General features: G+C 40.5%; 1 protein-coding gene across 2 annotated transcripts in view; it reads left to right on the top strand.

The window, feature by feature from the left end:
- SYNPO2 (synaptopodin 2) overlaps positions 1-16,023 on the top strand; it is an 87,969-nt gene that overhangs the window by 55,864 nt on the left and 16,082 nt on the right. Inside the window, exons 2-4 of one of the 2 annotated variants that reach the window (XM_009948011.2) lie at positions 3,924-4,075; positions 8,448-9,241; positions 12,524-14,703. In XM_009948011.2, coding sequence (XP_009946313.2) covers positions 3,924-4,075; positions 8,448-9,241; positions 12,524-14,703 — 3,126 coding nt within the window. Of the gene's footprint in view, positions 1-3,923; positions 4,076-8,447; positions 9,242-12,523; positions 14,706-16,023 lie in introns of both variants that reach the window. The other variant, XM_086464459.1, reaches the window with a different exon arrangement.

Raw genomic sequence — 16,023 nt, 5'->3', positions numbered from 1 at the left:
CTTGTGAAGAGGTGCCAGGTGAGGGGGTGAGGAGCCCTCGACCAGCCCCCATGGATTTCTCTCCCGGGGAGCAGTGCTGCTGCTGCTTGTGCAGGATCCTGCTGCGCAGGGGGGTCCTGGTGCCTCGTGGTGCTCAGATAACAGCGAGCATCCAGGCTAAATTCTTCACAAAGGCAATTTCCCCTAAGATTAACATCTCTGTGGATACGAGGAATTGCTCAGCACTCGACATTTTAAGCAGCAAGGGCCACTCCTGAGAGTGGGAAATTCTGGATACAGAAGTAATCTGGGAAATTACGTACTTCAGGTAAATTGTCCAAGTAATCCAGAACTGTTCTTCGCACCCACTAGTAACAGCAATCTAAACACTTGAAATTAGATAATATTATAACAAATGGCTCAGAATAACCTGAGGTCTTTATGTACAACTATTTATATACAACACTTTAATACTGCTAAAAATTCAGAAGTCTAAAACTCCTTATGGGCAGAGCATGCACAGCATTGACCAAGGTCAGTACTACTGCAATGCCAATACACCTTGTACAATGATTTCCTTAAAGCTTTTGAAATTTGAAGTAAATCTTTCCACTACCATTTCTTCGGAAATTTTGTGATTGGAAGAAAACCAAAGCATTCAAACAAGCACAGGATATATAACTTGAACAATAAAAAGGAAGAGTTCTGACTGAGGGGGAGCAGAAAAGCATACAGGCAGCACCAGGGGAAAGCAGGCTAAAGCTCTTCAACATGCCCCAGAGGCAGCTGGTGTCCTGACAAGTTCAGCTCTGACAGTACAGGCTCAGCTTCACTGCTTTATACTGGTATTGCAAGCATTGTAAAACTAAGAAAATCTTTACAAACCTATTTTTATAGTAGTGAGATCCCATTCAAAAATTTTATGGGAAAAAACACTTTTCCTTCCTAAAGAAAACTCCATCCCAAAGCAGACAGGAGAAAGAAGTAATGGAGGAAGCCTGGGCTGCACTGTAAGGCAAGAGCAATCACTAGTTTTGGAAGAATCTCTTCTGCTTTACAACCAAATATGCCTTGCTTTAAGTTCCCAAGAACTGGATAAAGGTTTCTCACTGTCCCCTGTGTGACCAAGTTCTATCTCTGCTAATAAAGGCAGCTTTTATTTCCCAGTGGGCTCGTCAAAGGCTTTCTGACAAAACTTCCTTTGGGAGAAAACTATCCACTAAACATATTTTAGCAGGAAGATCCTCCTTTCCACAAATATTCTTTGGATTTTTTTGTTGTTGTTGTTATTTTTTCCTTTTTTCCCCCAAAAAAATCTGAAAAGTTTTGGTTAACATGAGTAAACTGTTTGTTCATTTTTGCGGGTTTCCAGTGAAGACAAATAACAAACCCAGAAATAATTACAGCTTGCCTGGCAAGTCAGTCTACATATTGCTGAGTAACTTGGTGATACCCTGAGGCTAAAAGAACACAAATGATGATGGTGTACTTCTACCCTAGCAGCAACCTGCTATAATTTACTATACAACCTGCCCTTGCTTATTTTTTTGTCGGTACTCTCTCCTCCCTTTTATTCCCCCAACAGATACACCAAAAAAAAAAAAAAAAAGGATAATACTGAGGTGATTTGATATAGACATTGTTCAATCAGTGCCTCTGGGGGAGGCTGGGAAAAAGGCTGACATACAGTCAGGAGAACCATTTACATGTACAGCATGTGCAGTGTGATCCTGCAATGGTAAAACCATGTCAAAGGTTTGATTTATGTAGATAAACCTGGAAATATAACACTGACAGGAGACTTGCTCTAATGTGCATGTGAACTGAAATACTACCAGAGTGAGGTACAGCGACTTAAGAGTAATTTCTTTCCTGCATGATCAGTCAAAAAAGGGGCTGAGTTTTTGTATGAAGGTCAAAATATCTTACAATTGTGATATTTCAACAATTCACAAGGCAGCAAAATGGACTGAGAAGCCCTTTCAAGAACTTTAAAAGGAAATTCAATGCCCTTGTCTATTTTCTTTGAATGCTACCGAGTCTGTTTAAAAAATTATGAAACTGGTTGAGCTGTCTAGCAATTCATGTAGACACATCAACATGGTACATTTGTAGTTTTGCTTTTTCACATAAATCGCTGAAGTTATGGAACGGGTAACAGTTTCTCTCCTGAGATAGCTGTAATGGTAATCTATGACAGAACTGACCCCAAATTCTCAGACACTTAATAAAGGAACAGAAACAAGTTTTCTTCTCACAATCTAGGTATGACATTACGCTATTTCAGAGTTCACATGTTGCTATAATTGCTGTTTGTGTGTTTTCTGAAAAAGAGTCACTAAATTCTTCCTAGCATCCACATGAAATATTTACATTCTGGCCTATGATCACTTGTAAAATTTTAACAGCATACCCTCCTATTTAAAACAACAACAACAAAACCTCAACTCAAATCCTAGTGCCTATATGAAGCAAAACATTCTAAACACTGTTTAAACTTCCACTTCTTCCCAAAGTACAAGGATGTTTATGCTCTTGCCTAAGGGGAGATAAACAGAGCAGCATACCACTCCATATTTGTAAATGTTAACTCTGCAAGGTAGAAACTGGCTTCTGTATGCACCGGGCTTCTGTTTCTTCACTGCTCAAAAAGCCGTAATGTGACATAGGGGTACGTATAAGTTGAAAAAACAAAGACACACGGCCCTGCTGCAGAAGAACATGCAGTCTCACTCTTTATTCCATATACCATCCTGATTCCAAGAAACTTTTCAAAATTGCCTCCAGAAATGCATCTTAGGTACCAGCCCAGTGGCCTAATAAAATTATTGGAGGTAATTCCACGAGTTTGTGGGACAGTTGCACCCTCAAATCTGGTGTGTATCAGAAGTAACTTTCCTAGAGGCAGAGGGGACTGACTCTGCTGCTGTAAGTGTGGTAGAACTTCTTTAAAAATTTTCAAGAAAATCCTATGAGAATTAATAAGGATAACGGATTGACCCACCAGCTCAGTATCATATAAGGCCAAAGTACTCACACTAACAGGTAAAAGACTGAGAGCAAAGAACCCAAGGACAGCCTTTTTATGTGTTTGTGCCATTCTAAAATAGAACCCTGCAAGCATCCTGGTTAATATAACATACTGTTTGCCAAATATGTACTTTAAAAATAGCAGTCAACTGTATGGCATACCTTGAGTGGCATTAAAGCTGTCTAGGTTTTGTTATACAAGGACTATGATAAGTTATAACATGCTGCCACTGGAAAAAGAAGTGAAACAGCAAAAATCGAGCTGCATAAAATTCTTGAATGAGCACTTAAGGGGGAAGGCTAAACCATAACAGACGTGTCTTAACTTTAATAAATCAGGGCACTTACTCAGATGACTAAACATGGATTTAGAATCTCCAGTGATACAGATGTTTATAGTTTGGCAACTACACCTATGGTCGGGCATCTAAGGAAAAGCGTCCAGTATATCAGAAGTCTGTATACCTATGGCTCTAACAGCATGTAGATAATTGACATTCTGCCCAGAGGAGCCTGAAGTTACACAATCTTCTTTTAAAATCTTGGCATAGATTTCAGCTCTAGTACTCTCTCATTTTGGGAGAAACGAATGAGATTTTTTGCATTTCTGCTAAACTCTGATCAATTGATTGTTGTCCCAAACTTCCTCCCTTTTTTAAGAAAAAATTCCAGCCTGTTTGGCATCTAGCTCACAAGCTCAGTAAAGCAGAAGCTTTTGTGTTTTGTTACTACTGTCCGGAACAGTATTAACCTCAACTGGGACAAGTTATTAATTTGTGTTACTAGAAACTGATGATCCATAATACTGATTCTTTTTCTTTTACACAGACAAAAGTAAATTGAGGACATGGTTGCTGCTGTTTTCAAATGAACACTAATTGTGCAATTTGGAATTTGTTTTTCACTCATTGTAGGTTCGCAGCAAGAGCAAAGCAGCTAAGGCTGGACTGTGTGAGGGAGACGAGGTGGTGTCTATCAACGGCAAGCCTTGTGGAGACTTAACATATGCTGAAGTTATTGTTCTGATGGAAAGCCTGACTGACGTCCTGCAGATGCTTATCAAGAGGTACAGGAATGCTCAGAATGCTTCGGTGCAATTCTGTTCAGTGAACCACATGGAAAATGCTGGGTTTGAATGCATCCATTTTGCAGACTTATACTGTGAGCTTCTGATAGTCCTTTTATTAATGTCTGTAGCTCTGCTTGTCTGTATGGAAAAGGAAGGGAAGACAGAGTATTTAATCTGAAGGAATTAATGTATATAATTTGAACAGCACAGTTCAGGCACATAATTAAGAGTACAGTCTCCAAATGTAACAATTTTATTTCTTATTATGCATTCCTAATACTTACAAGCTGTCCGCTACCATATCTGCATACTGCAGAGTCTTAAGTTCAATTATTCTTTCCACCTCTTTGAAGTAGTGAAGTGTTGTTATTCCCCATAGATAGGGAAGTGAGGCTTACAAAAAGCAAAGGCTGTATAGATGGAGAAAGTGTGTTACATAGATATGCCTTGATGATGACAGGGCAAATGGTCTTCTTGGGTGGCAAAATGAGTTACTAGTCAGGAGGGGGTGAGGGTCTGGAAATCATGAATTCTATTTCTGTAGCTGTTATCACTTCACTAGATGAGGTGGGGCAAGTCCCTTACAGTTCTCTGGATCTCAGCTTCTCCATTTATTAAATAGTGGTAGTGAATTTCAGTTTTCTTTGAAAATGCTTCAAGCTTCTTAAGAGTAGAGAACCTTCATATAAATTTGCAAGCAAGCCAGCGTTACAGCTCACTGCACATCAGCCTGTTCCGATGACTGTTCTGTAATTGGCATCAGTGTAATATATATAATCTTCAGTTTAGATTCACCTACAGTAAGCACATTCTCCCCAAACTTTGTGAAGTCAGACAAGATGAACTCTGAATTGCCTTCATGTGGGTGAGAAAAAGAAGAAAAGACCTGAGATTTCCACACGCCTCATAAGGAATTATAGCTCCCCTCTGAGCTACTGCAGTTCCCTGTGTCTGCTCTCCCACAGGCAGGACCAGGAGCACAGAAGGGGTCAGGATTCATCACAACAGCTAACAGAGCAGTGTCACTGCAAAGGCTGAAGGCTGAAAGACTGGTGCAAAAAAGGCACTTATCTCTGGTTACTAAGGATATCTAAAGAGCATGTGAAATTCCTCTGTGGTTTCTGCAACCTGTGCAAAGGAACTCTCCTATAGTGTCTAGCAGTTCAGTTAGAGTCTGCCTTCAAAACAAAATGCTCTCAAGGAGTATGCATTCTGTTTATAAAAGACATTTTACATCGCCTGTCTGTGCATGTTGTCTTGGGCTGAGTAATAGACCAATGCAATGAGATCAGGAGAACAGTGATAGCTAAGGATGACAGCTTACCTTCGCCATACGGCATAGCTCTCGGTTTTGGTTCAGCAGTGTACCACTTGAATGCTCCTCATGTGATACCTGCATTCTTATGTTTTTGATCCATAACATGACTACTGGAACTGCACTTGTAAAAATTATATTTGTGGCTGACCAGCTGTCTTCCTTGCAGCCATAGAAATAGCTCCATATGCTTTGACTCCTGCCTGTTGCTGCTCTATGACTGATATTTTGGTTGGTCTGATGAGCACAGTACACTCTAGCTGAAAACGACAGCACATCTTCCATTCACTCCATTGCCCCTGCTTGAATGTGTGGTGAACAGCAAGACACATCCTGAAAATCAGAACCAAAACAGAGTGCTTAGACCTCATAATTCAGTGTTTCACTGGAACGAAACTGTGTCTGTTAGAAATTTTAAGAAAAGAGCAGTTGCTCAACAATCTGAAAGTAACTAAAATGTTGTAAAGGAATTCACTGTGAGAGTCTGAATTTCTTCTCATCGGCTCATCTCCCCCAGCTCCCAGCCCCTATTGTCAGTATCTTCCAGGGTATGGGAGAATAAACTGAAACACTTCTCTTCCCCTGCCACCTCCATTGTGGGTAGTAGCCCTCTCAGCACTACCACCAGAAGGATTTTTCAGGAATTTTTCAGCCCTCTGAGAGCAATGAGAAGTAAATCCTTCCTTTCCTGAGTAGCCACTTGTTAGCAGCCATCTCAAGGAAATGGAAATCATGAGGAAAGAATAATGCCTAATTAAAGTGGTGTTCCAGTGGTGATCTTTACATACAAGCATTTTTTGCTGGCAGCAAAGAGTTTTTCTCCTCGGAAAGCTTCTGACTGTTCTGAACTACTTGCATGAAGGATGAGATTTTCATGGACATTCATTGCTGACCTAATTCTGCTCTTACTAAGCTCACTGTGAGGAAAATTAGGCTTTTAATGTAGTTTTTAAAATGCTACTTGGCCTTTGATGTCTGCAACAAGTTTTCCCAACGTCCTGTAAACCACAGTCAGTTACTGACCAGCAGTACCCATAAAATCTTCGGTTTGCAGGATCGGAGGAAAGAGACACCCTGCAGGGCGGGCACTCCCCAGATGCCATGTGGGGGAGCATCTCACTGACCTTCCCGACAAATGCTGAACAGATGTATCCGGGAAACATTGAGAGTGGGGACAGAAACAGAAATGCTAGCCTGCCCTTTTCACATCACTGTTAGCAAGTCTTGGGATACTGCTGAGTCTAGAAAGAAAATTTCTAGGGGAAAGTAGGGAATGTGCTCAGTGCATACCAAAATGAAACACACCATGTAGGGTGTAAAACATGACTGTGAGGCAAACCCTGCCGTGCTGACTCCATGAGCTCTGCTTCCTTCCTGGAATTACACCAGGGGTGTTGCTCCTGCAGTGAGCTGGAAAGACCTGAAACAAAAATAATAATTTGACAAAACAGACTCTTAAATGACAAAAAAGAGATCGGATTCAGTATTCCACCACTTGACACATGGATACACATTTATGTCTATATAGAGTAGAAGTATATCCATAAGCAGCAAGGGCCTTTTAGGGTGGAAATCTTTCTCTCTCACACATATACACAATCAGTCAGCTACCAATAAAGGCTAACATTTAGCTGGCCCAGCCCCCAGTCTCATATCTTACAAGGAAATGTTTACAGATTTCTGTGATTTATCTGTACTTAAGAGCAGTACAATTGATCATCCAAATAGCATAATATGATGGAATCCAGCCACACTCACAAGAAGCTCCCTAAATTAAAATCTGTCTGACCTTTATGTAGCTCCATATGTGGTTTAATGGATGTTACATTTTTTTTTTTTTTTTAAATTACATATTACAGCAGACCCAGGCTGCTACAAACAGTATGCTGCATGGCCAGAAAAGCAAGTGATATCGAAGTTTCTTCAGTACACTGACAGATTTAATTCTTCTGTTGCTTCTTCCAGCCTTTCTTTGTAGGGGGTTCCAAAGTTTCAGAATACCTGGGACGCACTTTTGATTTCAGAAATACCCATAATACTTGATATTAATACTTACTGAGGGTACCTACTGCTTCCCTCGTTCGAAAAAGTGCTTAGCTACCTTCTAGTCAACAGAAAGCCTTAATAACATGCTGCAGTCTTGCTGTACAGGTAAGGTTTTTTCTCGAATTAATAGTAGTCAGTATGGCCCACAGTACTGAAAGAAGAAGCTAGAGAGTACACTAGGAGTCCTAACACCAGTAAAACAACCTAACTGGGCCAGGGGTATGAAGAGTTTAAAAATGGGTGCTACACTGAGGTATATGGTAGGCTTCAGGAAGCCAAAGTAACATTTGCCAGTTATAAATTAATGTATTTTTTAGTAACTAGGAAATATTGTATAGGTTCACTACCCTTTTACATTGGATCACTGGAATAGGCCCAGAATGTTTTAATTATTCCATGATATATAAGGATGATGATCCTCACAGGAATGTGTATTTTAACTATTCATTCCCCTCCCTCTGATCCCCATCTAGTACTTATCTATTTCTTAGAGAGTAAACTATTTGGGACAGGAACCATATGTGAGGATGGTGCCTAGAACAGTTGCAGTAGTAGCTGAAGAGCCGAAAATTAACCACTCTTCTGGTGTCATGTAAAATTAATTTTCTCACGCACATGTGAAACATGAAGAAGTATTGCCCCAGAAGTCTCAGCACCATTTGTCTGGAAACACTGTAACAGAAATGTGTCTCTGAAATCATACTGATGTTAGGAATGATAAAATTCAACATTGCAGAAGGATGGTAGTAGGATCATAGTTCAACCACAGTAATGCAATTTCCCTCCTACTGAACTGTTAAGTTGAAGAATTTTGCAAGATACAAAGATGCTTCAATGGAAGACCTTTACATTTTGGGAAAATTCTTATAACTAAAATGGACCTGCTAGCAGGGACCACAATTAACATAGTGAAAATATGCTATACATAATTTTATTTTGTAACTGTACTTACAATTGCTGTGCTTACAGCAGCTTAATTTCTTGAATTACTTGTTTATGTATGTGCAGATCATCCAATGGAATAAATGAAACCTTGAGTGCTGAAAGAGAAAATGGAAAGCATGATAACATAAAAAATGAGGACTACAGGGAGAGTACCACACTGCAAATTAACACAGCGAAAGACATACCCCATGGAGATCTATGCATCACAGAGATATACAGTGAGACTCACCAGGGAGCAGGAGAAAGCAACATACACTTTTCTGAAATGAAACAAGAGACCATACAAAGCCACAGAATTACTCCTAAAGTTATAGGCACCTCCAAAGTGCTCATGACAGATGAGGCTGCTTTCAGAGGGAAGACAGAAGAAAGAAGGACAGGTACTATGGTTGAGCTGCAGCTGTCCCTCGCAAATGACGCGCACAAGGGCACCAATGCTCCTGCTGTGACCCTCTTAGGGGCAGAAAAATGCACCCCTTCAGGAAGAGGACCCAGTGTACAACAAGAAAGGACTAGCACTGTAACTGCAGTTCCCCTGGGTGTGAAAGAGGGCAACATCCAGTGGTCAAGCAAAGTAGTCCAGTTTTCTAGTGGCAAAGAGATCAAGAGGATCCAAGGTGCAGCTCCATCTCTCCCCAGGGTGGAAGTGATCCTAGACTGTTCGGACAGGGAGAAGGAAGCGCCCAGGTCTCTAGCTGAAAGGGGGTGTGTTGATTCTCAAGTGGAAGGAGGGCAGTCAGAAGCACCTCCTTCTCTTCTCTCCTTTGCAATCTCATCAGAAGGCACAGAGCAGGGAGAAGACGACCAGCACTCGGAAAGGGATCACAGACCTCTCAAGCACAGGGCAAGGCACGCAAGTAAGTATGTCCCATCTAATCATTTGCACTGCCTGAGGGTATCTTTTGTAACTTTAAATATAATTTCAGAATTTAGAATGAATTAGAAAAAAAAAAATTGAAGTTTTTTTCTGCAGTTTTCTAACTTTCCCTCTCTTTTCTTTTAAATTATGTTTTTGTTCTTGCTTTATATATTTTTTCAGGGTAATACAATGCTCCTGGTGGTGAGCCAAAAGTATACCCATGCCTTAACCGTGCTGAATAACTTTGCTTAGTAGACTTCCACTTTGAAATTAACTCCTGACTTTGTCCAAGTAAAAATACTTACATCTCCAAAAAGGGCTGAATTCTGCTGGTCTTCTAATGTATATTCAAAGGCAATCTGTAGAATATTAACAAAAAAAGCAAGTTGCTTGCACATGTCTAAATGTATCCTGTGCATTTCTCCTTTTATAGCAAAAACTTCATGTTGTCATTTGCATCATTTAAAATCAAAGTCACGCCACTGCTCATAAAAACCAATAAAAAAGGCTAGTAGAAAAGCTTGATGTTGCCCGCAGAAGAGATTTTGACAGACACTAGCATGTGTATAACTGTTACATGATCCTTTTAGTTTTGTCAGTCTTCTCTAGACTGTAAAGTGAACATGCTATTTCTTCTGACGCCCATCCCCAGAGGTCAGCTTCGAAACATGTCCAAGAAGTTTACATGAAAGTAAACTTGCAATTGGATCCAATATTAATTAACTGAGTGTAGATATGTTTTATTTATTTACCTATTTATTTATTTTTATTTTATTATTTGGGACCTTTCTATTGGTTGCTTGCTCTTTCTCAGCAATGTTAAGAATCCCGTCTGGGGATTTAGTAGCAGTATGTCAAAGGTGCTTGAATGTGTGCAGTGATATACTGTAGCAACAAGCTATTTCATATGCAGTGTTGGAATTAGTCTGCTAACCCACTGCTAATTCCTCTGTAAGCATATTTTTAGCATGATAACCATTTGTATCTTATTGGCAAGTGGATTAAGCAGTTACTTATGCCTAAGTGTCTGTATGCAATCCACATATTTTTGGCATATTAAATGAAGCATAAAAGAAAAGTGCACATGCTTCACATTTTGGCTGCTAAGTAAGAACCAGCTGTGGGACTGTGCCTGTCTGTCTTAGAGAATTACTTGCAATGCCTGTCTAATAAGGCAAAAGTACAAAGAATGAACTACATATTACATGCTAGACTCTTCTTTCAAGTAGTACATAGATTCTGTCTGCTTCCCATCTCAATTATGACAATTCCTTCTAATCTAGTGGCAGGTCATTATCCTTAAGAACCACTGATTTAATCTATAAAAATGTTTGTTATTATTGTTATTATCATTATTAAAATCCTGTCTACACATTAGTACAAACAAAATGCCAAGCATAGGGGAATAATCTGTGTGCAGCAAATACTACTCATGGTTTTAGTAAAATTAAAAGATATAAGCAGCATTTAAGTCTCAACTAGAGAAGATACTCATTATAGGTATTTGATCCCTTTAGCAGAAATTTTTTCTGAAAATAGTAATCAGATCATATTTACCTGAACAGGTAACATTTCTTCTGCCATTTTTTGAAACTATTAAGTAACTATCCAGATGAATTAAGAAAAATACGCTATCAAAACAAAAAGTTTCAATATTTGCTTTCCACAGAACTGTATGGGTACCTGCTGAATCTCCTTCCCAGAAACACTCACTGCTGTCACAAGTAGCTTATTTGAAAGCATAGAACTTACATGCTTTCTGTTTGCAGAGACACTCTAACACTAAAGCCCGCACTTTTAGAAAATGTCTTCAGTGACTACTGTGAGCATTTGGATAGTCAAAGGACTGAGCCAAGGATTTTGTGATTTGGCCCTCTCACAATAAAACATTACAAATTGCTGGTTCGGGTGCCATGCTCTTTTCTGTTTTATAGGTTCTTGTAAGAACCATCGGTCCAGTCATGCTGTCATCTAGCAAAATGGCAAAACTCCAATTGTCTTTAATAGGAGAAGTATCAGACTCCATCTACTGACATGGCTAAAAGGATCATTAATAGAAAATACATCACATGGCTTTCTTTAATGAGTTTGCTTTATTTATGCTAGCAAAAGATACTAATATTTTCATATACCAGAGGCACGCTTTTTCCTTTTGAAACTAAGCAGAAGGAGACCATTGATTTAGGCAGGAACAGCTTTAAATTCTAGCTTTTTTAAAGGTAGAAGCTATCGAGACTGTCATTCATGAGATGTGGTGGTAGAATACAAGGAAGGGAAAGAAACAGGGACACCACCTGACTAGCATTGCCCCATGAGGCACATACTCCATGTCACATAACAAGGAAGCAGTCATGCTGAATGCTGATGTACAGTGCATCTATCAGCTTTACAGCTGCATCTATTCCTGTTCCACATGACCTGATGAAACCAAATAATTTACGCTTTAAGTAATATGTATTATTGATATATGCTAGCAACTACTCTTAAGAAGTTAGCTGAGCCTCCTTGATTCAGTTCTTAAATGTGTATTCATTCTTGCCACGTTTTCAAAATAAATACTCTGAAGTTGTTATATTCTGTACAATTTTGGATTAGGTCTCAGACAACTAATACGTGTTAAAAGACTGAAACCTGCTTCCAAGGCGCTGAAAGTTAATGATAATAGTTTCTGTGTATGCCTTTGTGGATGTATATTTGCTTCTAAATAGCTAATACATAGAAGCATACCAACTTTTAGTGATTATACACTTTTTGTAATTTGTATGAGTAAAATAAACACAGAAATGGCAGAAGCTGCTACCACCATCAGACAGAATACACTCAGTTTCATTTGGTCTCAGATGTTAAGCAGTCATGGGCTTGCCTGGCTGGGAATGTCTGCTATAAGCCTAGGAACTGTGGTCAAACACTTGGTAAACACCAGACCATAGAAACTGAACAAATCAGAAAACACCATCTGCAATCAAGAACACTAGAAATAAAGATACACGTAATGTTCCTGTTGAACTAAGAAAGTTCTAAAGAAAGTGATGTAGCCTTTGAACTTGCATGGGTGTGAACCTAAGGAATGCTGGGTATGGAATTTACAACAGAGTTGATATTGTGGGAAAAGCCCAAGTATAATGACCTCTTCATACAAAAGAAAATACATGTTTTAATACGGGGGAAGGCAACAGTGGGTAAATTTCAGTACAGATAAATGCAGAACTATTTGTTGTTAGTCTCCTTGCGTTTTTGTGGGCTGCATGCAATCTAATGTGCACTTTGATTCTCTCCACAGGGCTCCGGCGAAGTGAGAGTCTGTCTGAGAAGCAGGTCAAAGAAGCCAAATCTAAATGTAAAAGTATTGCATTGCTGCTGACAGCAGCCCCCAATCCCAATTCCAAGGGGGTGTTGATGTTCAAGAAGCGCCGTCAAAGGGCAAGGAAATATACTTTAGTCAGCTACGGTACCGGGGAGTTAGAACGTGACGAAGACGAGGGTGAAGAAGGTGAGGGTGAAGAGGGGGACAAAGAAAACGCTTTTGAAGTGAGTGTGCTTGCAACAAGCGAGTCAGAAATAGATGAAGATTTCTTCTCTGACATTGACAACGACGGTAAGATTGTGACGTTTGACTGGGACAGTGGTCTGCTTGAGGTTGAAAAGAAGACAAAGAGCGGAGACGAGATGCAGACGCTTCCAGAGAGCACAGGTAAAGGGGCCCTCATGTTCGCCAAGAGACGGCAGAGGATGGATCAGATCACAGCTGAGCAAGAGGAGATGAAGGCACGCACAGTGCATACAGAGCAACGAAGGGAAGCCACCATGTCAGAGAACTTCCAGAAAGTCAGCTCTTCACTCTATCAGACAAAACAGGAAGAAATGTCAAGACAGCAGACCTGTGTGAGCAAAAGCTACGCAGATGTGAGCCAGAATCATAGCAAAATGGTACAACAGAACGGCTTTGGCTTAGCACCAGATACAAACCTCTCTTTTCAGTCCTCTGAAGCTCAAAAAGCAGCCTCTTTGAACAAAACAGCTAAACCCTTCCCTTCCGGGGTTCAAAACCGAGCAGCTGCACCATTTTCACCCGTAAGAAATGTCACTAGTCCTCTTTCAGATATACCAGCACCACCTCCTTACTGCTCTATTAGCCCACCTCCTGAGGCTTTATACAGACCTGTTTCAGCTCCTGTAGCCAGCAGAGATGTCCCAACTGTGTGGTCACCCACCGAGCCAACAGAACACATAGCATCCAGAGATGAAAGGATTGCGGTGCCAGCCATCAGAACGGGGATACTGCAAGAGGCAAAGAGAAGAAGCACTTCAAAACCTATGTTCACTTTCAAAGAAACACCCAAAGTAAGTCCTAATCCTGCCCTGTTGTCCCTTGTACACAATGCAGAGGGCAAAAAAGGTGCTGGAGCTGGTTTTGAGTCAGGACCTGAAGAAGACTACCTCAGTTTGGGAGCAGAAGCTTGCAATTTCATGCAGACTCAAGCATCTAAACAAAAGGCCCCTCCTCCTGTTGCTCCAAAGCCTTCACTCAAGGTCTCTCCTACTGCTGGTACTCCAGTTTCACCAGTTTGGACACCTCCAGCTGTGGCTTCTAACAAGGCTCCTTCTTTCCCAGCACCAGCCTCACCTCAGGCAGCACATCCTGCACCACTCAAATCTCCACAGTATCCTCATTCTCCTGCCCATCCCCCAAGCACTCTCAACCTAGCTGGTCCTTTCAAAGGGCCTCAGGCAACCCTAGCGAGTCCAAACCACACACCCAAGACACCAGTCACACCAAGTGCTGGAGGAACAAAGCCCCCCTTTGAGATGCCACCAGCTATGAGTGGAAAAGGAGCACAGTTATTTGCCAGAAGGCACTCCCGAATGGAGAAGTATGTGGTAGACTCAGAGACTGTGCAGGCAAACATGGCACGTGCCTCATCTCCAACCCCATCTTTACCAGCTTCTTGGAAATATTCATCTAATGTCCGAGCACCTCCACCTGTTGCTTATAATCCCATCCACTGCCCATCTTATCCTCCTGCTGCTACCAAGCCTTCCTCTAAGTCCACTGCTGCTACCAAAAATACAAAAAGAAAACCTAAGAAAGGTCTCAATGCTTTGGATATTATGAAACATCAACCTTATCAACTCGATGCATCTTTATTTACTTTTCAGCCTCCTAGTACTAAGGAAAGCCTTGGTATTAAGCAGACATCGAAGTTGCCCACTTCAAAGCAGGCTCTACCTTTAAGACCACCTAGCGCTGGCTCTCCCACTAACGTCCGGGCATCTTCAGTGTACTCCGTGCCAGCCTACAGTTCACAACCTTCGTTCCAGTCAAATGCCTCTACCCCAGTAAATGAATCATATTCACCTACAGGCTACTCTGCATTTTCTAAGCCAGAAACCACCACATCCTCTTTTTTTACTGCTCCGAGGCCAAAATTTTCAGCAAAGAAAGCTGGCGTCATTGCACAGGTGTGGAAGCCATCAATGATTGAAGAGTAAACCTTATAGCAGAAAGTTAGTGTCCGCGTTGCTTGCAATGAATTGTTTGCAGTGGTGACCTGGCACACAAACAGTGCCAATAGTATTCCTTAGCTTACTTAATAACATCAGATGTATCACGTCAAATCTGGGTCCAAAATATTTGAACTTTTTTAAGGAATCAAAACAGATAAAAATTTTAGCACATTTATGCATATTATCAGATGCCTTATACATGTAACATCCTGAACTGAATAGATACCATTGCATTAAGTAAGCAGGACACTAGGTTTTTGCTTTAGGGCTATTACAACAGAAACAACAGTAAGCAATATTCCTGGTATGTCAAATTAATAGAGGAGAGCTTTCTTTCTGTCCCCCTCCCTGACTATGTTCTAATGACCTAAGAATTTGAGACTTTTTTTAAAAAAAAGAAGTGCCTTATTAAATTATACTAATATTAATATGTATTACTAACATAGCATAAAATAGAAACAGTTTTAGACTCTGACTGATCACTAGCAGAATACAACTGGATAGACCTTTGGCCTGCACAGAGCCTGACTGAATTCAGTCAGAATCTGTCCTGGCTCAAAGGTCCTTCCACAGGAATCTGATTGATTGGCCAGGGGCTTAGTTTGTAAGCTATGTGGATCAGCTGTGATCCAAAATCATGAATTGCCTCTGTGATTTCACAGAGAACATGCTATAAGAGATGCTGGAGTGTTCCAAAGCCACTAAAAGAGGTGGAAAGATAGCTGGAAAAAACTGTTAAAGATTTCCCATTTTGGGGGAATTTGACATCCCAAGTGCTGACATATTTTTAGCCAAAGTTTGCCTTGAATCCAGCAAGTAAGATAGAAGCCAGTAAATCAAAATTATTGAACAGTCAGAGGGGTGAGCTGGGTTTTGCAGCTGTAATGTAACGCAATAGTTTCTTGTGAAAGCGAAGTGATTGAGAACTGAAGGGATACATATATTCAAGAGTAGATTCTCACAACCAGAGTAGTATATGCCACAGAAATTAGCACTGAACAGTAAATGATAAATATGACCATGTCTTCCGATTGGTCTCTCGTACACATTTTATTATTTTCACTAGGGGCTTCACAGTGCTTCTTTCCACTTTAAATCTTTTTACTCTGGTCTTACACTTTCACCTTTTACTTGTCGTATTGGGGACTAAGGATTGAAATACTGCTACCATAGAAAATGCTTAAGAGTCTGTGGCCTTGAAACCTATTGTATAATATTGCAGTGAATACACAGACTTGCTGAAATCAAGGTGCTACATTTGAATAGTTTAGCAAG

Source organism: Leptosomus discolor, chromosome 4 (genome assembly GCF_034619465.1).
Source record: "Leptosomus discolor isolate bLepDis1 chromosome 4, bLepDis1.hap2, whole genome shotgun sequence".
Lineage (NCBI taxonomy): Eukaryota > Metazoa > Chordata > Aves > Leptosomiformes > Leptosomidae > Leptosomus > Leptosomus discolor.
This window is presented reverse-complemented; position numbering and strand designations above follow the sequence as displayed.